The sequence below is a fragment of the Cuculus canorus genome, chromosome 4 (genome assembly GCF_017976375.1).
Source record: "Cuculus canorus isolate bCucCan1 chromosome 4, bCucCan1.pri, whole genome shotgun sequence".
Lineage (NCBI taxonomy): Eukaryota > Metazoa > Chordata > Aves > Cuculiformes > Cuculidae > Cuculus > Cuculus canorus.
The window spans coordinates 13,907,961-13,935,316 of record NC_071404.1 but is presented as its reverse complement, the minus strand read 5'-3'; the positions used below and the strand labels follow the sequence as shown (position 1 = coordinate 13,935,316).

The following is a 27,356-nucleotide window of genomic DNA, read 5'->3' as shown; positions in this document are numbered from 1 at the left end:
ACCTCTGGGTTACACATGTACATGTACAACAAGTGTTTTTCAACTGGACCTGGAGATACTGGTGGAGGATTGGGTAATCTCTCAGTGGGCTTTTTCATAAATGCAGAAAACAGATGTAGTCCCAGGCCAAACAATTTATCATCTAAATTAAGCCTCTCTTTCATTTCAGATCCCAAATGAAAATGGCTGCAATACCTGATTACAATGTAGTGGAAAATGGTAATTGGAAACGTACAGAATTTCGCCTGTCTTGACAGACTAGCCACAGCAACTTGCAAAAGAAGCAATATGATCTCCTCATAGCTGATAAATAAACACTTTTAAACATTCTTTTTTCTCCTGGGATAGATGGTTATACTAATTAAATGCTTCTCACAAAACTTGATCCTAAGTTAAAAATACTACAAATTATTTAACTATGATATCTTTAGATGGCAAATTACTACCAGCCCCCAGACAGCTGCGATTTGCCCCACCACGTATTTTTCATAAAGTTTAGTATAAAAAACCTGGGCTAAATGTCATTAGATTTATATAAAGATACCAACCATACTGATGTTTTAAAGTCCATGACACTTCTTACTATCCTTCAACACAGAAAGCTTAATTTTTTTGTGCCGTTTAATTCAAGATGTGCTCACATCTTGAGCTATGTGTAGTTCTGGTTTTATCTCTAATGTGATAGAGGTTTCATGAAGACACAAAAATGGGCAATAACAATCACCAGAAGTATCAAATTACTTCCTTGCAGGGAATGACTAAATTGACTGGGACTCTTCAGCCTAGGAAAGACTGAGGGGTTTGTAATTAGGAATGTCATGGAGAGGATGAATAGGCAATGACAGTTCACTTTGTACACTGTCTCTTCCAATCAACAAGTAGAGGTCACCAAGTGAAACCAGGAAAGGGTAAGTACAGTGCAGGTGATTCCTTATACTATGCCTAATTAAGCTACAGAAGATGTTACTGAAAGACATTGTGAATGGCAAAAATTATACACAGGTTCAAAAGTACCTGTGCAAATTCAAGGAAAAAAAAAACCAAACATCCATGGCTAAATAGTGAGAATAACCTTACTGTGAACTCCCTGAACTTCAAGCTCCCAACTGCAAGCTGCTCTGTTTCTGCATTTTCTGTTGATGTTGCTCCTGCCTACTATCAGAGTCAGAATACTGGGCTAGACAGACCCTGGTCTGCCCCAGTATAGTCATTATTATGTGATGTTTAAAACCTACCTTAGGATTTAATACTAAAAAGTTCATTAGTCCATTCTACGGAAATCAAAACCAACTGAAAAGCTCCCTTTGAAACTTGTGGTCTCTCTATGCCTTTAGCTTCATTGTTTACGGTAACAGTTTGATTACCATCATTATTTACCCTGTCTTTCACTCTCTCTGGATTTTTTATTGTTTTGTATTAAGCCAATCCACTGATAAATTCACCTCCTTCAGAAATTTTCTTTCAAGACCAGGATGTTTTGCTCATGCCACAATCTCGCCTTCTACACTAATACAGTTATACATGTGTGGGAATTTTTGAGACCCCCTCCATAAGCAATCTAAAATACAATTATTTTATAAAGCATTAAGTATAAAACCTAATCAAAATTACGTAACATTTGGTATTACCATAGCCTGTAGTTGTTTATCCTGTTTTAAAAAGTAGGATCTTCTTATATTTCAATTTTCTATTAATTTTTCTAGAATTCACATGGTGCCTCTTCATGCCCTGGTCACTTAGACATCATTTCCCTTCTTTGAGTAAAAGCAAGTTTCTGAAGCATCCTCCTCACAAGACTGAAATTCCACTTCCCTGAAGCATTCCTTTATCCGATGACCCAATATTAAAATGAGGCTTCTCATCAATACATGTAGAAAGTATGGCTTTTAAAAGCAAAGCCCCAAATCAATATTTAAGAATCTGTTTTATCATCTGTAGTGAGTTGTTGCAAACCACAAGGGATAGTGCATTAGCGCTGAAAGGCGAAGCCAGATCAATAGTAAAGATCAGCGAGTGGGAGCTTCACTGCAGAGTTGCTTACGTTACTGTAACATTGCCAGTGAGTTTGTTAATAAACAGAAATGGTGCTAAAGAGAGCAAGGAAGTGCAAAACCACAAAGTTGATCTGGAAGATCAAGCCTCTTCAAAAGCTTGGTCTCATAAAGACTTATGTTTGTGTTTAATGCCAAGTGTTGTGAGCAATCCCATGGTCCTATGGAGTTAATGGGACATAAAACTACAACCCTTCTACAGCCAAATTCACTCATAAGTCTTTCAGATCTTGATATAGAAGGTCAGTGATAGGTGGGGAGTTCACCCTCACTGAAACAGGATCTTGGAAGAATAATGTTGGTTTTGTGAGACATTGAAAAGCAGTATTTGTTGCTATTAAAAATTAAGCAAAGATGACAGAACTTTTTATAGGCTGAATAATTAAAGCAATCTTACAGCAATTATTTGCTTTATCTGTCTGTGACTGGGGGAAAGGGGTTAATGAAACACCTCTTCAATCATAAATCATTTAACATTGCTTGAGGCTTTTCTCTTTCCTCTTACATTTTGACTGCTGTAAGTACATAAATCAGTTTTTTTCTTCTTTTAATTTTGACATATCTTCCACAACTACAGGAAATGCTATATAGACATAATTGCATTTCCGTAGAAACAGTTTCAAATTTTCATTAGCCACGTTTTAAATGTCTTCATTATACATTCATCCAAACTGAGCAGAATGGCAGCTTTGGAGCTCATCTAAAGGCAACCTTCTACAAAATTTCAGTGGGATTCCTGCACAAGTAAGGATTCCGTCCAGGATCTAGTTTAGCATGCGTGAAATTGTAGTAACAGATCTTTAGTGACAGTCATAATTACAAATTTATCAGGATACAGGCACATTTTTTCACTGGGGATATGAACCTAGCAATGAATATATGCCTTTGTAGTGCATGTTTATAAAATAAATCTAGAATTAGGATAAGGAGAACAAATCTTTATTAAAGAACAGGGTCAAATCATTATGGAAGCTCAGATAAGTTTTGCTCTTGTCACATGAAACCTGGCAGATTTTGCCAGAAGCGGACATTACTTTGACAATGGCTTCTCAGTGCACAAAGGAAGAATGCTGGCTGTCTCTCTCTCAGATGATAACCTGACATGAGACCAGATGCAGAAATAAAAAGCGTATTTTAAATGTAAAGCTCACATAAAAGAAAAACAAGTTGTCTCTTTTCCAGTCATACAATAAGCATCATTCATTTGGAAAGGTCAATATTAATTAGCAAATCCAGCAGGGATATTCTGTCACAGGCTCTTTTGTGCATCTGGTTGTTCTCTGTTGCAAATGAAAGATAATCCATATTCAGTTAGAGGTCTGAAAGCTATATTGTCTCTGAAATTCCAACCTCCTATAAAAGACTAGCAAATATAATTAATTTAATTTAAAAAATTCAACATGTCCAAGAAGATTTTCTTTGATTTCTGTTTTGGCTGCTTCCACAGTTCTAAATTCTTAAGTTTAAAATCAAAGGTATTCTCAAAAAAACCCCAGCAGATAACCAAATTGAGTTATATGCGAGACTGACAGGATAGTGGTATTTATCCTTGGGGAAGAGACGGCATTTTTTTCATGCCTGGATTTCAAGTAAAAATGTGGTAAAGGGCTCTCAAGGAAAAAAGACAATACCACCACAAATTTGGGTCACAAACCAAATCCCAAATTCACTCTGTACCGCTCCAAAGATATTTTAAGATATTGGTTATCTATGCTATGGAGTTGGGAAGGCACCTCCTGAAATGCTTTGCCCCTTTCAGGAAGAGTCCAGAGAAGATGACTGTTAGGATCGCTTCTCACCTACAAAAGTTTCTTTGGTCAAAGGGAGGGGGGGCTCTAAGCGGCTCCCGTAATACATCCAGGTATCAGAAGCTTGTCAAGTCCGTATGGAGGATGGAAAACATGAACTAATGGTGACAGAGGCTAACTGCAGTATGTAACCCTGAAGTTTGTATTTGAGAAACCACTACAGCGCATGGAGCAATAAACTTCAAACTGCAGCTCCTCTTTTTTTGAAGCAGTTTGTTCTAAATTTTGCACATGGGTAATGCATAGTTAGAAATAGGGTTTTAGTCTACAAATATCTATTAAGAGATGAATGCTACAAAAACCCCTTTTAGCAAAACACAGCATTTAAATAGATTGCTATTTCTGAGGTATGCAATGACTTTAAGATATTAAGGCTATTACGCAGAATATCAATTGGAGTTATACTCGAGTGACTTAAATTTCCATATTGCATAACTGTACAGTTTCTATTTATCATTTAATTCTGAACTTAATAATTTTGATAAACTACTGAAAAAGCTTTTATTTTTCCAACTTCACATACTCAGGCTCAGTTTTCTTCAACTGACTACTTTATTGGATGATTTATTAAAACAGCCATATGTACCTATCTAGTCTATAAGCTGTTTGGAAGAATGATATTATTTCTATGTACAATTATAATGAGCTCTGGACATAATATTAGCAAGAAAAGATCAAAATCGAATTAGCAACTATTTGTTAATTGAAAAATTGCATATTATACTACTATAAGTATTCTTTAGTCTGGACGATCTTACTGTAACAGTATCCTTATCCTCTCTGTTACATGAATCCCTTGCATGAGCATTGATAGAATTTGGGGAGGGGCTAGGTTTTATTTCTTGGATGTTCCAAGCTAACTGCTCTAACAATGATCCTTTTGCCCCTGTTCGCTTCCCTTGTTTCCCTGCTGCCACAGATTTCCCACATACTGCCTCCTATCTACACTGCATTGCTGTGCATGTTGCCTGAATAACACCTCAAACACAACAGCGTTTTGCCACACAGGCTATTTAGACTAAAACTTCTGTATTATTTAAAATTTAAATTAATTCCCTATTTCTTGCTTATTGGGTCTGACTTTCATATCTATTTTAAATCTTTACTTGTAGCCTCATGAACTGCAAGAATACCTTTTTCCTTATTCCCATTTCTCTAATATTCTAAATAAGCAGGGATATGGGTCTCTTTTTTTCACCTCCTCTTCAGAAAATTTTGATGGAATTCTGTCCCAGTACTTGCAAAGTCTGATAACAACACAGAACAGTATTATGTATGTATCTCCCCTATGACTATGATTGGGCTTTCCTGGATATCCATTTGTAATGGCCACATAAGTTTTGCTTCTGATTACATGCATGATCTATTAAAGAGATGTTATAAGAAGCAGTTTCAGGTAGCCTATTAGAAAAAGAAGACATTTTATCACACATTATTGGTATGTCAATGACCACTTGAAGCCCAGATACTGACCTGATATTCTTTCAATGCTTTATGGATAGATTTGGTGATCTGAGACTATTTTTCTAAGGGACAGAGATCCCCATTACAACTCCATAAATTGGCATCTTGATAATAAATCCCAGCATAGGTACCGAGGATGAATAGATATGGAAGATGTCTCTTGTCTCTTCCATGTCAAACCCATGCAAGATTTCTAAGGGAAACCTTGTAGCGTTGCTGTCACTAATGCTGAACAGAGAGATTTTGCCATTGAGTTTAGCAAACCAGAAATCTTCAAGAACGTTGTAATTTAGTAACATCCTATGTCAGTGACTTACACTGCTGATATTATCATGTAATTTATTTATACAGTATGGCATAGTAGTTATTCATGGCACGCTCTAGACTTGTACAAATGTAAGGGCCCTTTCCCTAAAATCTGCAACTGACTTTGGCCCAGCTGTAGACGTTTGGATAAAAAAGGGTCTGAGAAAGGAGTAAAACTAGAAGTTCACGACATATGCTCAGCACCCAGGTAGCTTTTGTAAGTTTCGCACTGGATTTTTTATCCCTAAAAATACGTACAGCCATTACAATCTCAGAACAGCATTTGAAATACAACACATAATGATACTAGACTGAATTAAGATAGCGTAGGGTTGCATGACAGAACTTCAGGGTTTACAGTGACTGAAGTCATAGCTGGTTTATTTGAGATATAAAGTCAGTTATGGGGAAAGGTGGAAAGGCAAGCTGAGATGGGGGAACAGGATACTGATCATGCCCAGGCGCCACAAGTAAAGAAACTGTAAAGAGGAATCAGATGCACAGTGAAGATACTAGATATATCCTTATGATACATCCTTTCAGTTGCTATGGACTTCCTTTAGTTTTGCTTGCTTCTAACAGCTATACTCAAACCACTCCAATCAGCAGTACATGGGCCTATTCCTTTTAATGCCTTGGAAGTCCTACCATTGCTATATCAATTTTATATTATACATGTGTGTAGAGACACATTCAGCTTCTCAGTGAGCTTGACTTGAGTTCAGTGCAGCAATGGTATATTAAATGGCTATTTTCTAACTCACAGATCCGGAAAATGGAGCTTAATCAATGACCATTAGACCTTGCGCTCCCTTCTGGCATAAAATGCCTTCTTTCATCCAGGGTTACTGTACAGTTGTTTTAATAAGTTATGATTGGCATTTGGCACTGAATTACACGGGCATGGAGGCCTTATTAGCAGGAAGAAATGAAAGTATCCTGGAAGAAAACACTTAAGCGGGACAGGATATCTCACAAAAGTGTGCCAGATCGTATCATGCTCACATTCCACTTCATGGTATTGAATTCTACCTACAAGGATACCTACAAGGTGATATAGCTAACAAAGGCAAAACACTGCTTAGGACACTGTCCCAAAAGGTCATTTTCTCCAACTGGAGACCAAATCCCAAGAGGTTATAAACATGTGCGCTTCTCCTTGCAGCAAAAAGGCTTAGTCTTCGGCTCTTTACTACATTTACTTCAGTTAAAAAAACAGCTTGTGTGCTAAATCCATGCACCACTTATGTCATACTTAAATTTCCAAATGTTTTCTTCTCCCACTCTCCCCCTTACTAATAAGAACTGCTCACCTCAAAATGAACTGAACGACATAAAAACTCTTATGTGCCCCTGGCTCTAAGAGAATTTCTCCTGAATTTCATTCCTGACTTTTCAACAAAAGAAACTCAAACCCCAATTCTGTGAGATGGAAGCATCCTGGAAGCCCCAGTCCTGAAGGCAGCTAAAAGCAAGGCACCACTGTTCATTCATTAGGTTTTCAGCTCCTCATAGGAACCACTCACATAGCCCAATGCCTCTGTCTGGTGGTTTGCAGTCTCAGAAGATTAGGAACAAACAGATTGTTTGCACAAGGCAAAGCACCCAGGCTTGCCAGATTACTGGTGGGAAGAACTATATTCTGTCTTATCTAGACTATAAAGAGCTGATAGCAAAACACTAGGAACATGTATTTTCCTTCAATCTTTAGTCTGAGAACAAAGACAGCCCTGCATTGTGCTTCCTTGTTCTTATGCAGGTTTAAGATACGAACTGTCACAAATTGGTGGCTCCATCTCGAAGACTCACACGTGACATAAAATCACGTTAGGACAGATGACACCTTCTATACCAACACAATACCTTTGTCTTCTCCTCTCAATTACTTACAATGTTATTTCCTCTGCATCTGTACAGGTACATTATTGAAAAAGTGACTATTATGCTGAATTTTTAGGAAGGACCCTAACATTTTTTAATCCAGAAAACAGATTCAAAATTTTGAAGGTAGTTTGAATGACAAAGTTTACTTGCTGTAGTACTCTGAACAGTAGTTGCATATTCAAAACAGTACACTCATTGCCTTAAATATTCCCCCCTAATATTTAATTCGTTAAGAATCACCTCTCTTGCTAGAGAGTTGTGGGTTCTTCACTGATCACTGCAATAAGAACCGCAAGGGTGGCCAGTCACAGACATGACTGTTATCAAGTTCATAGGCAATACTTGCATAGATGAGAAAATTTTCTACCTTTTGCTGTTTTCTTTTCAACTATGCTCGCAATGGAGAAGTCAATACACTGAGGTATGTCTACATGCTGCCCGTGAATAGTAACACTTTAATGACATCTGCCTCAATGAAGCAAGGACTTACGCTTGGAATGTTTGTCACAGAGAGCTGATGCCCTCATGTCGCAGAGTCTCAGGGATCCTTTGCTGCTGCTGTAGACAAAGAGATTGCAGTGGTGAGGATGAAATTCAGAGGCTGTAATCACTTCCGTCAGGTCCTCCATATTGGCTGGCTTTATATCTACAATGTCTGAATGGGTGTTTCATCAAGGAAAATGCAGTTGATTGCTGGTAAACCATGACTCTTACTGCCTACTTGAAGTAAGCATCATTATCTAGAAGGCCACACCTTTAATACTTTTAGGTAAAAATACACTCATTTGTTTGTCAGCAGGGTGTTTTAAATTTCCATACGTGCCCCATCTACATAAAATCCACAAAGTCACTAGCCAATAATGGGTTTACAGCGGATGCCATTAGTAGCTAAACATTCGTCCATGCTGTGCAAAGAAAGACATCAAAGAAACAGTATTCTAGGGGATTTGGAATTCTCACCTTCATTAAAACTAATAGAGAGCAGGTAGCTATATCTCCTGTAGTTGCTACTGAAATCACTGCTCTGTCCCAAATAATAATGAGTGATAGTGAACAATGTACAGTCCAAACCTGCTCATCCAGTAAAGGCTTAGTGGCTGTTATTATCACAAAACTTAAAGCTAAAAAATACATGCAGTTTAAGTAAAAATCCTCAAACAGTAAAGGTGTGTTGGTTTTTTTTCTTTGCAAAGGCAAATGTGGTGGAAGTAGAAGCATTTATGCAAATAGTTCTGTGTGAATACGTACAAATATAATACCTTTTCTACAAAAACTGTGCACCAAAGATTATCCACATGAAGTATAACTCACACAGTGCCTCTCCAAAGCTTACATATCCAGTCATAGATCTATATCACCTGCCTCAGTGAGCTGAAAAAACAGGACCTATTTGGAGAAGAAGGCCTGTGGAAGATTGCTTACAAAGAAGAGAATGAAAGAAAGAGCCCCATGAGGGGGCTGTAAGAAAGCAGCAGATGCAGAACATAAAATGAAAGAAGGATACATATGTAAAGCAGTACATTTAAATGAGATTGTACATTTTCATATGGCCCTCAGCAATCCGCTGTAGATAAAACTACCCAAATGATAACAAATTCTTCGAACAAGAAGGAGAGCAACATTACCCTACTTTACTGATGAGGCTGCGTGAGAGGCAATAAAGGATTTGTGTAAGATCACATGGGAAATGCATGACAGAATAAACCCAGATCTACTGAGTCCCAGTTCAGTGCCTGAAACACAAATCATCTCAGTGCCTGGATTCCCCGAACATAAAATTTGAATCAGTTTACGTTCAAAATTTAAACACCTCAGAGGAAAAGATAAATGAGAAAATCTGTTTTACTGATGGCAAAAGAAATCATATATTGTGATACTAAGCCTGTTTCTGTTCCCACTGTGCTCACTTCCCAAATGGAAGATGTTTAATTGATTTCTGTGGGAATGGGGTACAGTCTATTACCACCTTTACACTTTATACTTTGATCTTTCCCAAAAATGCAGATCTGGGACACTATATTGAAATTAAACATAATAAAGATTCAGAGATAATTATCTTGATGACATTGCATAGACAAATACATTACACAGGTTTTTTATTTTACACCAAGCAATTTAAAAAGGAAAACATCAGAATATCTTGTGACATTAAATAAAAGCATGGAATGAATTAATGCTGTATTTTAACTGCATTCTCACTTACTTGCACTATCAAATTTGCACCCATCTCTAAGAACCACCATGATTAATATTAGTACAATGAATGTAAAGATGTAGCAACATTAATTTATCCCTTTTATTAAGGGATTATTTATCCCATTAAATAGTCTTGAAAAACAGCAGGAAAAAGTAATCTTTATTCAGTTATCTGTACCTGGTGAATCTGCCTCAAGAAATATTTTTAAGTAAAAGCAATTGCTTTCAGAGAATTGCTTTCAGGTGTTCAGAGAAATGATAGTAACTCAATACAAGAATTTCACCTCCAAGCAGAGAGGTGAATAATTGCTGAGTGATAAGAAAGATATAAAATATAAATAGAGTATGTGAAACAGTCATGGTAAGTATCATTTTTCTGGATGCTGAAGACAATATTGATTAATTTCCCTTCGATGCATGAAATGAATAACCCTATGCTGAATAATGAAATTAAATATTCCATTCTCCTGCCAGAAAAGCAGAAAATATTTGAAACAGACTGCATTTCCAGATGTGATCTAAATCTCCACTGAGAAAACACCAAATTGCCTGTTGAGGATCATAGAGAAAATGCATCACTGAAAATTCATATTTTTGTTAGATTTAGAAAAAATAAAATAATAACTCTTGTATTGAAGTAAACAATCAAGGGAATAGAGAGTTGCAGAAGAGATTTACTCCAAATGCATTTGTAATAATAGATGGAAAACCACCCTTTGCTTTTTTTGACAGCTACAGAATCCAATGTATCAAAAGAAGATGTCACACAAAAGAACATTTTCTTCAGCTCATGATTTTTGCCATCTATTTGAAAACTATCAAGTACAGCTTGACATGTGATGTGTTGGAACTGTATTTAAACTAGCATGACATGGTACGGGCAAGCATCTCCCATGAGACATCTCGCATTTCTATTTTTCCATTTTCCCTTTGTGTCTTTTTCTTTCAAGTAGAATATTGCATGGCAGGAAAAGATTAAAAAAATTGGACTAGAGAGTGCACTTCAGAAACAGGCCCTTTGGTGAACTTGGAAAGCTCAAAAAAGAGGGACTCTGGCAGAAATTGATTAAAGGAAAATTATACTGCTAAAGGGAAAAGTAATCTAATGGCACAAATCTGTAGAGTCATGTCCTACACTATTGTCTTTCCTTACAATTGTATCTTGTGGAGGGATATCTCCTGTGGGGCATAGTCCTTCTTCCCCAGGTCATTCACATCTGAAATACCAGTCACATGTGACTCCTGTTGTACCACATGTAATGTAATCCATTTTCAGAGTGTGGACAAAACAAGCAGGACCAAAGATATCAAAGACAGAAAGACCAAAGACCTCACCATTGGCAGAATACTAGGATATAATTCTGTTGTCCTAAAAAAAAGGTGGTGTTCCTGTGCCTGAACAAGGTAGGAGTTTCCCCTAAGAAAAGGAAATAAATCTTCACACTGCTCTGACTACCTCACACGCCTGCCAAGAACAAAGCATTTTGATCCCTAGTAGGTACTTGCACTAAGGGAAAACTGCACTGGCACCTTGCCAGCAAAGAGCTGGAATGCATTGGCAGTCTTAATTCATTAACATTAATACAAGGAATAGAAAATACCTTCTAACTTGTAAAAAATAGGACAGATCTGTCCCCTCTAACATGTTTGCTCTCTTACATACCAGGTCTCCCCTCCATTTCTTGGCTTAGTGAAACGGGATGAAGCAATGAAGAAGGAAACAGATTTTGTAGATGTTCTCCACCGCAAAATAGAAATCAAAAGACTACTATGGTTGGAGACCACAATAGTGAGAGATAACGTTCTCACAGCTGGGTTAGTAGAACTACAAGACCAGGAGTTAATTTTGGGAAAGGTAACAAAGATACTCTAAGGCAATATAACATTTAACTTTGGCTAAGAGTGTCTACGTTGCATTCCCCAAATTATTAAAGAACAGAGGTATAACACAGGAGAGTGAGCAGGTGGGACAGGACCAGACTGAGAGGAGAAAGGAAGGTTCAGGGAAAGGTTTGAGGAAGAGGAGGGAAGGAAGCAAAACAGTGGGAGAGGAAGGAGGAAATACAATCAAGAAAGGCGTTATTAACGACTTGCAGTGATAAACAGCGTGAAGGATGCTATCTGAATACACGATTCAGTTATATATATATATTCTAATCCAATATTTTGTGCTGTTGTGCAGCTGATAGTAAAATGAGGATGACAGGAAGAAAAAGATTTGTTCCACTGCCTTTGGGCCACTGATCTAACAGAAATATCCTCCTCTGGGAGAAGTCACTCCATAAAGTTACTTTAGTGCAGGTTACAAAGATGACCCTAACCTTGATCCAAAATTCACACTAATCAGGCTTCTTCTCTTGATCAGCTGGAATATAAATGAGCATTGCCTCCTCTATGCTCATGCCAAAACACGTATAACAAGAATGTGGAAAATACAGAGGGTTCCTGCTGAGCAAAAAAAGGCTCACGAATAAGTTTCCGTGTATGATAATGGAAACATAGCAGCCTCCTCGAAACAGATTAAATTCCCTTTGAAGCGAACTGCATGCATAAAGAAATAGCTGCTCTGTCTTCCTAAAAGACATTAAGGAATTCTACAAGAAACTGAATTTTGTAGAAAACAAACCTGCAACTCACAAGCTATAGCATATAAAGAATGGAATACTATATCATTGCTTTGGAATCATTTTTAGATGACTTGTGGGTTCACTGCAAGATGGGAATAATTTTTATAGTTAGAAGAAGGCTACAGAAAAAAAAAAAAAGATTTAACTGTCCCCCCTTTATTCAGCTGCAATGGAGGAAAAAGGCTTTCTTTAGAAAGCCAGGCAGAATTTTCCATAATAACTTCACAAGAAAATAAAATTTCTCATCTTTCCTATTTCTATATATGCTGATATGACACTTCATTTTTATCCCTGCGTGGGACTTGGGGTTTTGCAATTTTTAAGCACTTTCAAAAATAAACTTCAGCATAAGATATCTTCCCAAACCAGGCTGTTCCCTGTGCTTCCTATGGAAGTTTGTTCCAGCTCCTAATTTTGTCTGCATCTCACACCTACATTCCAGCCTAGCCCTAGAAAGATTCACTGACTAGTACTTGAAATCAATAGCAATTAATAGAAGCTGCCATGGCTTAAGTTTAGGGTAATTGATTACTGTGGTCCTGCTGAGGCTCTGCACTTGTAATATAAGCATTTCTCTGAGTGGTTTCTTCTGTTAGTCAGTCATTTAGTGCACACTATTTTCATTACAAGGAGGGAACTGTGATGCTTACAAATTAAGCCCTACCACTTTTAAACTTCCTACATGGTGGCTATATAATTCCTATACCGTGTTCCAGCTGAGGGAATTAATTCCAAATAGCTACAATTTTCTTCCAGGTTGTGTTCATCAGGGAAGCAGGGACAGAAACAGGCCTCAATATGCTTGATAATATCACGATGCGATTACATCAGTCTTAGTACGAAACAAAGAAGCTAACCCTAGCTTTTAAATAATCATCCACTTACTCCCTTCTACACACTTCTTAAAGACATACTGTATGTTTTCATTGTTGAATGGCAATTCTACAATAGGCATGTCATGACAGAAAGGACACCACTGGATCGAGTCCAGCTTCTGAATCTCTTTCAGACCTGTTCTCCAAGCGTCAAAGGTTTTCCCGAATGGACTGTCAATAGGTTAATGGATTTGGCCTCTTCTTCAAATACCAGTGTTTTACCTTAGGCATTGAGATGACCCAGTATTTATATTCTAAGTACTTCTAATAGCCACACTGTCGATGCTTTTTATCACACCATTCACCAACTGCTCCAGTAAAAGCATGTCCTGTATTGGTTTTATTTTATTAAAAGCCCAGAGAGTTGCAATTATATTGTCTGTACCATTTGGCTCTTCTGCAGAAACTGCTGCATAAATGTGTGCTCCTTCGAGCTGTCTTGAACCTAATATCTGCTAATGCAAGGTATTGATCCATAACTGAAAATTACTTAGTAATAAAATGTCAGTATAATTCTGTTTTTAGTTCCATGGTCTTTATAACAATGATTCTTTAGACATCCTACTGGAGTTGGGAACTCTGGCAACAATCTCACACCAATGGTGATTTGCCGAAAATATAAGTTTAAATGGCTTGATTTTGATTGGTAATAAAACATCTCCATCAAAGGTGCTTAGATGGTGCCGTTATGATAGTACAAAGGCGTCTGACGGCTTTTTTTCTGTATTTTTCCTCCTATCAGGATTATGAGATACATAAAGAGTGAAAAATGCTATGAGACTTGTTAGCTTTGAGTGGAAGGCCAAGTGACAGACTATTCTGTTAAGTGTTGTGCAAACACAAAGTATAGGGATTGCTCATAAATAAGTACAAAGTGCATACAAAGAAGAGATTAAGTAAAGTTAACACAGTTCTGTGGACTTCTCAGGTTCCTTAAGAATTATAGCCCAAGTTAGATGAAAAAGAGATGCCAGCACAAGAACAGAAGATGTAGTCATAACTAAAAGGCTGCAGTAGCACTAAACTTTCCAGCAACTCAGCTAGAACTAGTAACAAAAAAGAACTTGGCTGTGTTAGGTAAACAGGAGGTACAAAAACTAAGCTACTGTCGAGATCTAGCTCACTCAGAGACAAAATGATATATTCATTACATCTTCCAGTCTTATTGGTAATACATGTTTATACAGTGTGGATAATAAGCAGGTCTGCATGATGGAGTGGTTCTTCTTGGGCAATGCCTTCACATTTGTGCTCAGTGTACCACTGTCAGTACAAGATGGTCCATGTTTCCTCACAATCTAGTATGTAAAGCTTCAGCCAGATTCATGTCTAATTTAGCTCTGTATTTCTGTCTTCCAATACCATACAACTTAGAAAGCACAAGGAGCACAGAGATGACCATTCAGATCTTTAAAATGAGTTTAGGAAGCAAGAAGTCACTGGTTTAACCAGCAGTGGGTAAGAACCGGAGACGCTCAGGACAATGGGACTAACAGGATTTGTTCAAAGCCAAACAGGAAGCCAGGGACAGAACTTAAATACCAAACTTCCAAACCAAAGCTGCAAATCTTGGACTTTCAGTCTCAAGTTTCACTCAGAATCAGAGAGATGTGGCAAGAAATTAAAAGTAGCACTAGGAAATATTTTCCATTCATTAAGTTCAAAGCAAAGGAGAGTCAGTATTAGTGCCGATGTGCTACAGATAATGAAACTGAGGCATGAAGTCGCAAAGATTTGGCAAAGGTTAGCTTAAGAGTGAGCAAGAGCAATAGTTCTGGATTCTGGATTAGTAGTCCCTCCCTTCCCTAAGCATGGTACTCCAGGCACGTAAGTATTCACTCAGTTCTTTTTCTGGTTACTTGGTTTTGAGAGGTTCTTTTGTTATTTTTAGATGTATCTTTCGCAACTTTTTCCCCAGAATGCAGATCACTCTAAAGGCTCATTCTGAATTTGACAGATCTCATTCTGATGTTTGTAACATCAAAATCACTTTGCATTCCTCTTATCTCAGCAGAACAAAATCAGAAAGCAGCAAGAAACCCCTAAGCCTCCATTATGCAAATATAACTTGAAGAAGAATCAACATATTTTAAATGCACCTCATAAACTTAGGAAATTGCTTTCACTGCTATACACTCAGTAAATGTCATATGAGTTGACAAACCCCAAATCTAATACGTAAGAGAAATTGCCTACGGAGTAGCTGCAACATTCGAATAAGTATTGAGAGTAGAGAATTGTGGAAATTCTAGTGCACTGCTAGGAAAGAGAGTACTTAAAGTGGCAGAAGTCACATAAACAGATCTGTTTATATACATTGTAACCATTAATTTACTTAGAGAATAATGAATTTAGAGGTAGATGCTGACTTTTTGGCTTGGTTTTTTTAGAACAGAACACCTGCATTTTCATCTGTAGACACAGTCACATGCCAGCTTTAGCCAGAAACGTATGCACCTTCAGATTTCCAAGAGCAAAGAAATCATTATTTGCTTATACACAGCTGAGAGCAAAATTAAGTGGATGACCCAACAGGGGAAGACCTGTCTTCGTAAATGCATATCTGAATTTTCCTATGTGCAGTACTCAATCACTGCAAGGCTGCAAAGTCATATTTAGTTGATATATTTGTATATGATTTGTCTGAAACTATTGTGGGATGCTTAACATTGCATTTGGAATATAATAGATACCAGAAGAGCCTCGGGTACCTATAAATTATTAATAGAAGAGATCTATTAAGTCACTTAGCTCAGCTTCACTAGCAAGGGTTCCAAAAACAGAGCGGAAGTTCAGTTCTATAGGTTCAACATCTAGAAAGGCAAAGACAAGTCATCAACTAAAGCAACATCATTTCATCATCCACAAACCTCCTGTCTTGAAACCAATGAGATGATTAAAAGCGAACTGAAAGGAATCTATTTGGTTTGCTGAATCCAGTCCGTGATAGTATGGAGAAATACATTTACAACTTTCTAAATTCCATGCCATAGATCGTTTCCCACGCAACTTACAGAAAAGAAGAGGTAACTTGTTTTGGGGGTTTGTTTTTTGAATGAATAATCTATGCGCTAAGTGGTACCATAAAGAAAATTCTTCGTGGTAATTATTAAAATCCCATGCAGCTGAGGAAGATCTGCCTATTAAAAGGCAGACGCATAACTTCCAGCTGGAGGGCATAGACTCTTTAGAGCATTTTGGCAGGGATTTTTCTTCCCTATATGCAATTTATTCTTCCATATACCTTGTAGAAAATCCCAATACAGCAGTATTTAGACTCCAGTAGAGTAAAACGATTCTGTACTTTAACTGCAGTTACAATTCAAGTCACAAAGGACACTTTTTTGGCAAAATTTAGCTAGCTAGAATGTCTTCTAGAGCATAATATTCATTCCTTCCCTGGATGTTTACTATGGAAACATTCAAATAAAATTATCTTCAAAAATACTCAGATGCTTTTGAAAAACAGGTATTTTACAAATACTAATAAAGGCATCCATTCAGAACTTATATTGATATTTCTGCCTGCAAATAACTTTGCACTGCAAGGAAATCCCTGAATGTGAGCAATGAGAAAACGAAAATGAGGAACAGATTCAGTTCTCATGAGAAACACCCTAGTGAAAGTTTATCAAATCATCCAAGATGCCTGATTAAAACATTTTAGGATTTATTATCTAGTTGCTTAATTTATGTGAAAGTATTTACAAAAATGCCCACCAGCTTGGTCTGTCAACACTGCAGAGAAATATGGATTCCAGGAGTTTGAAACACCAGGATTATAATCCAAAGGCAAAGGGGTTCAATATTCACAGCCTTTTTTTTTTGCTTGAAGTGCTTTCAGAACACTGATTGCAGACAAGTCACATAGCTTATAGTCAGTATGAGAACAGTCAAAATAAACTTATTCTTAAGTCTGGTGTTGTAACTTTGTTAAAGTGAATATTGCCTTTATTTACAGAGCATTTTTATTCCAAAGGCCCTAAAAGTAACCTCGCTTAACCACTGCGATTTCACACCCAATGGCACTACTAAAGTGCAGTTCTTGCCAGTATGTCTTACAACAGAAAAAAGAGAAATGTCTATATTAACGAGAAATACTCTGGCTACTTCAACAGTGAGAAAAGCTTCCATGGTCTCAGATTCTAAGGACTCAACCAGTACACTGAAGTACACATTGCAATCTTTACAATACCCGAGATGATCACATGAGTGTTTTTTATCGCATCTCTATTCTTGTATGGAACACTCTTCAAGCTAAAAGATCCTAGACAATAAGCAAAGCAAGTTATACTTTCTAGTTCTTTACGTTAATACTCTGCAAAAGACTGTGCTCTGCAAGGTTGATTTCAAGTCCAAACTCACATGGGAACAAGAATAATTAGACTCATTTAAGAGAATTCTCCCCTCTGGCAAAGCTGATTAAATTATTTATACATTATCTTTTCGTATAATTGTACCTAGACCCGAGTAAATGTTTTTTTTTTGTCTAACTTTCAATAAATTCACAATACATGTTTTTCAAGTTGGATACACCACCTGCACTTGTGACAATACAGAATGGCTCATTTTTAAAATGCCTCAGTGAGAAATTAATTCAGAGGGAAATCAAAGCATGCAATTTAAAAGCTTCCACAATGACACCATACCAATTAAAAGTCATCAACTGAAGAAATAAAATTAGTAAGACAATAAATCTTGGAGTGAATCCTGTTACCTGTTTCCACAGGAATAACTTCATCAACTGCAGCCACACTACACTAAAATATGAGTGCTACCTAACTGAGTATCAGCTCCATGACGTGATATCTGTAATTTAATATTTCTTGCTACAGTTTCCAAGTCCCTCTTTGCTAAGGATCTCAGATTCTGGATAAAACCTAAAAATTCTAATGGAATAAACCATTAGGGTAAAAAAGGAAATCTGTTTGGTTCATTTCAGCTCTATTAAGTTCTCTTTCTCATTTTGATAGCAATAAGCTTGAGAAAGCTTAAGGTAATGGTATTTTAAAGGACATTCCTGGTACAATATAGTAACTTATTTCCTACAATCAGAAGAATAACAGCCTCAGTTACATTGGAAAGCAATTAGCTCTATGGAGATGCCTATAAAGACATCTTTGTACCTACTGTAAATTTTTAAGTATTATAGTTGTGCTGCCTAGGTCACTCTATAAACAGACGAATACAGCAAAATCCCAGTGCTGTTCTTTAATGTACTACTAAAGAGTTCTGAAACGGCTTTTATGGGCTTGAGATTTCTCACTATTCTTTACCCTCTGCTACAGCTCCAGTCAATTTTCTTTTTCCTTTTAGCAATTCACCATACAGTTTTTAAAACCAAGAGTATTTTAATGCCTCTGGCTATGTTTTTCCTTACCTTGGCAGCAACTAAATGGGTCTCTACTAGGGGACAACTGTATTAGAGAAGACAGAGGGTTAGATAAAGAAATCCATTAAAAGGATAACGTAATCACATACTTATTCATTCAAGTTGTGTATGGACAGGAGTGATAAGTAAGAAAATTATGTATTCTGATTCACAAATTAATATTTTTATTAAACAATAAATCTGCAGTGCAGTAATTATCCCAAGGCTATAGCTATGCTCAAATCACCTTAAATTAACTTCTTTAAAAGCAACCTCAGAAAAAGCAAGAGACTGGTCTTTGCCAAGAATGCAAAGGCCTCAGCTATAATTAGTTTTTCACAGCCAGGCTCAACTCTTCCAATTTATTTATTTTTGGAGGATGGCTAGGATAAGGAACATTTTTATAGCACTATCCCATGCCCTGAAGACACTGATATCTGACATTCCAGCCATGTTCTGTTTGCTTTTGCAGCAATGTACATTTCAGCTGCCTGGCAGGAGGCTCTCAGACACTGATTCAATGCTAAAATAATGTTTAACTAGCTCTGATATCTCTCCTTTGGCTATCAGATGAGCTCTGTCATTCTGTTCTCTCTGACCGGCTGACAGACTCTGAGATAGGAGTCAACTAATGGTGATGAGAATAATTAAAAAGTTATTGTTTCTGATAAGGAACATAAATTATCCTCTAGCAAGAAACAAAACTCAACAAAAAACTTGAAAGACCGCTTCTGCAAATTTATTCATGTTTTCCAGAGCCCCCTAAATCTGGACTTAAAGTTTCCCAAAAGATGCTGAGACTTCCTTGTAATTCTTGAAAACAAATAATCATTTTAGTCCCACTCACACAACCTTATTGGCTATGAATATTATCTATTATTTGAATGACCGTAGTTAAATACTGCAGTTTGCACAAGATAATATATAAACAGACTGTTCCTGCTCTGTAAAGCTTAAAAACTGCACTCAATAAAGATATTCTAGAACAGATGATGACCACATTAGAAATAATGTTTTTAATATTTCTAAGAAATATAGTTTTAACTCAACAGAAGCAGAAGAACCAATCTGATGCCTGTTGCAGAAGCTGTATCTAAGCTAGGGCCTACAAGACAAAGTCCTTTAGGTGATCCCAGAAATGCAGCTCCCTCTTGGCACTTTGCACAGGGACACAGAATTTTTCTTACAAACCTGTCTGTTGAGAGTTCATGAAAGGCTCTATTTACTCTTCAGATTCTATACATTTCAGAGCTGACAATATACAGTTATACGTTCCTATTTACCAGATCCTTATTCTGGTGGTCACGTGAGATTTTGTTTAAAGCTTATAATTCTTTACTTTATGCCACATTTGTCTACAGTGGTTACAAAGAAAAAGTGCCTGATGCATTGTTTAACTACACACCCACGGAGCCAGTGTGATCCCCAGTCTTAACAGTCAAGAGAATTTTTTCCTCCTTTTAAATTCTTCTTAATTATTATTTATCTAGTATTACATATCCAATTAGTGTGGACCCCTACAGAATCTAAAACAGTTTAAAGAAAAATCAGCCTTTATTTGATCACCGATATCTAGCTGCTTAACAGCTCCATTAAAATGATGATTGGGCTTTATTCTGTTAAAAGCTGTCTTTTTCCAGTTCAATGTATATTAAAAAATTCTTTTTACAATGCATATATAGTTTTGATAGTGGAACTCTGCCTTTCTATGCTTGTACACATAGGTAAGGTGTGGTGTGCAGTTAATCTTTTAACATAAATAAAGTTGCTGCTGTATTTTGTTTAAACCATCACAGTCTGAGGCTTTACGCTACAATTATCATATAAAATAAATGCAAATTTATTCATGAAAAAAAAGAGGCCAAAATGCATTTCACAATACTGTTTTTCTCTTCAAAAATACTCATTAAATTTACTTTACCTTTTACGTTGATTATCAAAGATTCAGTCATCTTCCTAGCTCTTTGATTTCTTAGGATCATGCAAGAAATTTGGTTTTTTGAAAATTCAAGCTATTCTAACCCCACCTGACCACAAATCTGTGACATGATTTCCAGTGGGGCTTATTTCAGATACCATGATTTGTGAATTTCTCAGCATAGAGAGGAAGCCCTCCCAACAACTAAAGAAAACACAAAATTATTTTTACTTTCATGCAATCAAGGATATACTTTCGAATAAGCCCACCAAGAGGAAACTGAAAAGAGAGTATCAGAATGGGTCAGCACTTTAGACAAGAAATAATGTATATGTATATCACTTCGCTAGTAACAAAAACTCTTTCTTTCCTCCTCAGTAACTATTGCAGTATAGTCGTACTTTCTTTTCTAGGTCCACAATATTAATTGAAAAAGCGCAGAAAATAATGTATGGAAGAGCCCAACTCAGAAAATAATTTATAAAGTTTATGTATTTGTTAAGCTTTTAAGTATAGAAAAAGCATGAAAATTTTAATAAGATATGAAACACATCTTGGGCCCCACTACAAAACAGACCTTTATCCTCTAGGTTTCTGGGGTATCTGTAAAAGATTATATGAATGGCTTATAATTCTTAACGCAAAGAATCCTTCCAGAAATGAGGGATTACTTTTCGCAATTTAAATAATTCTCTGAAGTACCTTTAAGCACCATAATATGTACACAGCACTTTCTTGTGGACACATCAGCAGCACTTTATGAAGCTTCTCCATATTTCTGAGCCTTCGTATATGACAGATGATCTGTTGCCACTCCTATGTATGGTGCTTTGCTGACACATTCCTAATGTTGAAATGTTCAGCATTAGGAATAAGAACAATATAAGAGCTACAGTACCTGTTTCCAATCACACCAGAAGGATGGTATGTCATCCAGAGGGACCTGGACAAGCTGGAGAAGTGGGCCTGTGTGAACCTCATGAGGTTCAACAAGCCAAGTGCAAGGTCCTAAACTGGGTCAGGGTAATCCGTGATTTCAATAAGGACTGGGGGGTGATGTGATTGAGAGCAGCCCTGAAGAGGAGGACTTGGGGTGCTGGTTGATGAGAAGATCGACATGAGCTGGCAATGTGCACTCACAGCTTGGAAGGCAAACCCTCTCCTGGGCTGCATCAAAAGAAGCGTGGCTGCCAGGTCAAGGGAGGGAATTCTGACCCTCTCCTCTGCTCTCGTGAGATCCCACCAGGAGCACTGTGTCCAGTTCTGGAGTCTCCAACATAAGAAGGATATGGAGCTGTTTGAATGGGTCCAGAGGAGGGCCATGAAGATAATTAATTAGAGGGCTGGAGCACCTCTGCTATGAGAACAGGCTGAGAGAGCTGGGGTTGCTCAGGCTGGAGAAGAGAAGGCTCCGGGGAGATGTTATAGCGACCTTCCAGTACATGAAGGAAGCTACAGGAAAGCTGGGGATGGACTTTTTACAAGGGCATGTAGAGATAGGGCGAGGGGGAATGGCTTTAAATTGGAAGGGGGAAGATTAGACATTAAAAAGAAATTCTTCACAGCAAGTGTAGTGATTCCCAGGGAAGCTGTGGATGCCCCATCCCTGGAGGTGTTCAAGGCCAGGCTGGATGGGGCCTTGGGCAGCCTGATCTAGTGGGATATCCCTGCCCATGGGATATGATCTTCAAGTTCCCTTCCAACCCAAACCATTCTATGATCTTAGTAAAACTAAATACTGAACTACACCAGTGTAAATGATCTTCAAGTTTCCAGGTGATTTGGATTCTACAATTGGATAGGCAATTTCAAAATAATTTATTTTTAATGCACAAATTCTCTAAGCTGAAAGATCTCAAAAGTTAACAATAAAGTTAACAGGCCAAACCAATAAAAAACTGCCATTTTGTAGAGTTTGAAAATTGGATCACTTAAAAAACCCTGAAATTAATCACTAATCATTGCTAAAAAGTTAACCATGAATTTCCATCTAGTACAGTTCATTTTTCAAAAGAAAAAAAAATTCCATTGCTTCAGATAAGAGCAACTTAAAAGGAAATTTCTTGGGAGAAACTAAATGCTAAACATTGGCAATGTAAAGATTCATTTCAGTGGACAACATAAGCTTGCTTCTGATTTCCTTCTGCAAGTTTAGAATTGTCACTTTTCTTTTTTAAACACTATATTTTTCTCTCTCTCCATCAAAGCAAGTGATCTCTAGCTGAAAACTGCTGTTGGTGTTCAGTGAAATTCCATCCCATTACATTTTGGCGATCGATAGGCCTCTGTGGAGCAAAGATACATTGACCTACTTTTCCAAAATGAAACCATTTTCCTACTATTTCTTCATCTCCATTACCTTTTTTACAGGATTTCTTTCTCCTGAGCAGCTTGCCACTATATCTAACGTAGAATTAGCGTATGGATGGAAATAATGGAAAATGGGATCTCACCAGGTAGCATTCAGATTCTGGGTTGAAACTCCAGCAGATCTATTTAGCTCGAACAGTCTTTGTTTAATCAAGTATAAAGTGAGGCTTGGAGTGACTAACCTCAAAATTCTAATAAAATTATGTTAAAATATTTCTGCTGCAAAGTACTTAATTGTGTTAAAGTATGTCAAGTACTGCAGTAATACAGAGGAGGAAATCTCTCTATCATGAAAATGCAATTATCAGCAGATGAGAAATGGCAATGCAGGCCAAAAACTTAACTGTTAAGTACTGATACTTAGCATGAAATTCACAAGTTTCGTACAATAGAATTTTTTCTTTTTTTTTTTAAAAAAAAAAAAAATCCATTTACTTCTATCTACTGCTCTTCCCTATGGCTTTGCAAGATAGGGCACTGGAGCCCTCAGTCACCATTTTTGTTAGTCTTCCTCAATTAGTGCATAATTCAACACTTATCTTAATGCACAGAAATCGTCCAACTGACAGAACTCAGAGGTTAGTTAGGTGTCAAAACCTTTATTTTTACTACTGTCAACTCTTTATTTTTACTAGAAGGCTGTTATTATATGCTGGAAAAATGTGGAGGCTAAAGAGTGCATTACATTAATCCAGAATCTAATAATCTTGTTGAAAATAGCTTTTTTTTTTTCTCAGTTGTTCATGTAGGGGTGTTTTATTTAGAAAAGCAAAGCAACCGTTTCTCAATAGCTACACTTCAAAAGAGCTCGCCAAAACATAAAATAGGGTACATAGTACCTCTGCAACCCTCTATTTCTTTCACACCCAATATTAGCTTTGCAGACATCTTAATTCTGCTTTGAAGGAGAGAGAGACAGAGACAATACATGTGGCAGAAGGAGAGAGTTCGGGGAAATAAGGAATAAAAAAGAACAGAAATTTGAGTAAAAGCCACTCCAATGTTGCTCATAGCAATTTAGATAATGTATGACTCTGTGGTACAATACATATCTGTTAAATACATGCTACAGTTTGGCAGAATTTTTCTTGATAGAATAGGAAGTGCTAAAATGTACCATACAGAGCTCTCAAAAGAAGAGAAATAATGTCTGCCATCTCCCCAAACAGAAACTGTATGCTTAAGGAAACCAGTGCTGCAGGTGGGGGTGGCAGTGGGTTCTCACAGAGTAAAGGCATTTTTTTGAGAGCACAGAAAATGCATCCTTGTGTATACTGCTTGTGCACAGTCATCCTGGCTCAAGAATTTTTATGGAAACAACTTTATCTCACTTACGGGCACAAACTCGCCAGCTTACAGCTCCACAAATGCCAAGAGAATACTGCAGATTTGCTTCCAGTTCAGCATTCAAGTGCAAAGGTACTTTGTAAGGCTAGTCATCCTGCCCAGCCTGGGCGCTGCTCCCAGAGCACTATACGTGCCCTGTGTACGCACTATATTCAATGGCACAATGGGTTACCACAAACTTGGTCTCCATCCATATACCACTTTATTTTGGTTTTCCTATTTCTCTTTTTTTGTTGTTGTTGTTCACTTCCTAAGTAAATTGATTTCCTCAAGATCAAGTGCCTAACGATCTGGCTCTTCGTGATATTCTTCAAATACTGGAATACATTAGACAGTAAGAAGGCCCTATGGTGATTTGCTAATTAACTTAACCCTTTTGGGACACGGAAGAAGGAATTTTTTATTAAAACAGGATAACTCTGGACTATATTGATCTGACTAAGAAATGAGTATTTTAGTCAAGATGAGTCTCGAGATCAGTACATGTTGGAAACAGTGATGTTGTTTCCATAGCAATGCCATGACAGCCTCTAAAGTGAAATAGTGTGCTACCAGGAAATGAAGGGAGTTCAAGTGCTATGAGCTACATAGTTCTGTGAGCGATCCAAATACATTCTCATAAAGGATATTTAGTACAGCTAGATAGTCCAAAGATTGCTGCTGACATGAAGTAAGCCTTATCAGCATGCTTACAGCAGTCCTATTTGCTCATTCACGACATCCAAGATGACTTAGCTAAAGGCTTAAGCTACTGGCAACATTGCTAAGCCATTTCAGACCAAACATTAACAAATAGAGCAACCTTTACCTCACTTCTTTTCCAGTGAAGAATAACATCTATAGTTAAGGATGCTGACACTCATTCTCCCTAACACAACCAAATATATTAAGCCTTTTAGAGAAGAAAAGCTTCCTATGTACAATTATTTACCAAGTTACCTTCCTTTACTCTCTCCTCCTCCTGCCCACACAATACTGATCAAAACTGCTTACAAGCAGGAAGCAATGTACAGAAGTCTTGCATATTCCACATGAAAATTCACACAGCCACAGCATAAAACTCTTTTTTTGGCTTTTTACCCTAGCTAATATTTATGCTAATAGAAAGGCAAACCAGAAAACCACTAATTGCATTCTATTTGCCTAAGGCTTTACCTAAGGCAAATATCCTGGTCAAATACTGCAAAGCTGATTTAAAATATTTTTCAAAGGAGACAGAAAGAGAATTAACTTAAGATCTGCATTGCTTTGTGTTTTCTTTTTCAAAGAAATGAACAATTCTCAGTTATTTGTAAAACTGCTAACAATGCTTGTAACACAACTGTTATCAAACAAAATTCTACAAGACAAAGTGCTTTACTGGAAAAACACCCTGATATATCACCACTAATCCACTCTTTCTCCAGTGTTTCCCATGCTATTTGGAAAGATGTTAAAATATGAGCTGAATGTCCAGAAACTCTACCACTGTATTTGTTGTTTGTGTCATTGTCACAACCAGCCTCTTGGGTAAACAGATTGTAGTTCATTATATGCAGCAGTGCTGCCTCTGAGGGAAAGGAGAAAGACAAATACACATCACTGCCAGATCCCTTATTAACAAATGCCACTTCAAACCAAAATGTTTTCTATTTATTGTTTTAAACATGTATTTCAAGGAATGAAGTCTTGCACGTATAACAGTAAGATGCTCAATTTCCATCTCTCCATCTAGCAAAAAGATGCCAAGCATGCATTTTTAAAACTGCCTCAGCCCTGTCGTGCCCGCCTCTCTCTCCATGTTGCATAAGGCACTAAACTCAGCAACATTCATTTATAATTTAAATTGTTTGCTTGGCAGAATTTTTTCATCTTAATACGTCCAGTTCTAATGGCAACCAGCTCACTCAATGTTTTTACCAGAAGTGTTACATAGCTGGGTTTTCTGTAGGACTGAAATGTAGTTTCTTTATGGGACAGACAGCAGTGATTACTGTATCCCAATGCAGGACAGAAACCGTGTTATTCCGAAGACATCCACGTAAGTATCCCCAAACCACTGTCTCAAATACTCGAAGAGTTTCCCATCCTAAATCTCAAAAACACACTCCTAATTTCCCCCTTATATCACTCACAGAACATACTCAGAAATTGAGCATGCTACTATAAATTGTATCGAGTTTTAAAAGTTAAATCAATGATTCAGTCACAAACTCTGAAACACTTTTTTCAAATAAAATTATCTCAAATAATTTTGCTATCCATGCTCTTCCATAAAGACATACGGCAGTAGTTATGATCACAAGACTAAGTCAGTTTTTCAGCTCTTTCTTAGTACATTGCTAGAATTTGAGACATCACAGGTGATCAAGTGCTTCTCAAGCCTGCATGCAAGTGCTTTCATACAAAGGGCAAATGAAATGTTACTCAGGGCTGTGAAATTTATAGTTTTCATAAGCAATTTCTTTAAATTGTCTGCCTCAATTTCCACAAAACAGTAGACAAATTCATCTATCTACCATCCTCTTAGTCTTTCATAAGGATAAACTGATCAACATATACAAAGGATACGAAGATAAAAAAGCTCTGCATAAATGCTAAGACTTATTTTACACTACCATATTCACAATACTTTTGTTCTGACGGTATCAAAACTCCCATAGTAAACATTTTCTTTTCAAGGAATTACAAGCATTTGGGGTATACAAATTTGTTTGGGGCTAATATTCTATTTGTAAGCTCTTAGCATGGCAAACGACTTAATAAAAACTCATACTGTTCTCATGAACTAAAATAACTGTTGATTTGTTTTTTTAAAAAGTTGTCAGAAACATTTCCCTTGACAATCCATAGTTTATGAAACAGCTGTTAAAATAATGAAAGGGATTGCCAAAGCAAAGACTTAACTTGCATAAGTATTCTGGAATGTAATCTGGTTATCATACACAGACATACAGGGACTGCTGTGCTTGGTCTGACTCACTGTTCTGATTTTGATGAGGAGGATACATGATAGAGGAGAACACACAGTAGTCACCTACAAACGTGTCCAGGACAGATACAAGACTAGAAGGTGAAGTTATGGTGAGAGGGATACTGTGAGAAGACACCCTGCTAAACCATACAAGCATGCTGGCAAACAATTTTCCCACTGTGTTCT

At 37.1% G+C, this 27,356-nt stretch overlaps 1 protein-coding gene across 14 annotated transcripts in view; it reads right to left on the bottom strand.

The window, feature by feature from the left end:
- PPP2R2C (protein phosphatase 2 regulatory subunit Bgamma) overlaps positions 1 to 27,356 on the bottom strand; it is a 199,484-nt gene that overhangs the window by 24,897 nt on the left and 147,231 nt on the right. For all 14 annotated transcript variants that reach the window (XM_054065194.1, XM_054065200.1, XM_054065196.1 and 11 more), the window contains one exon: positions 8,004 to 8,168. In XM_054065194.1, the coding sequence (XP_053921169.1) occupies positions 8,004 to 8,168 (165 nt within the window). The remainder of the gene's footprint in view (positions 1 to 8,003; positions 8,169 to 27,356) is intronic.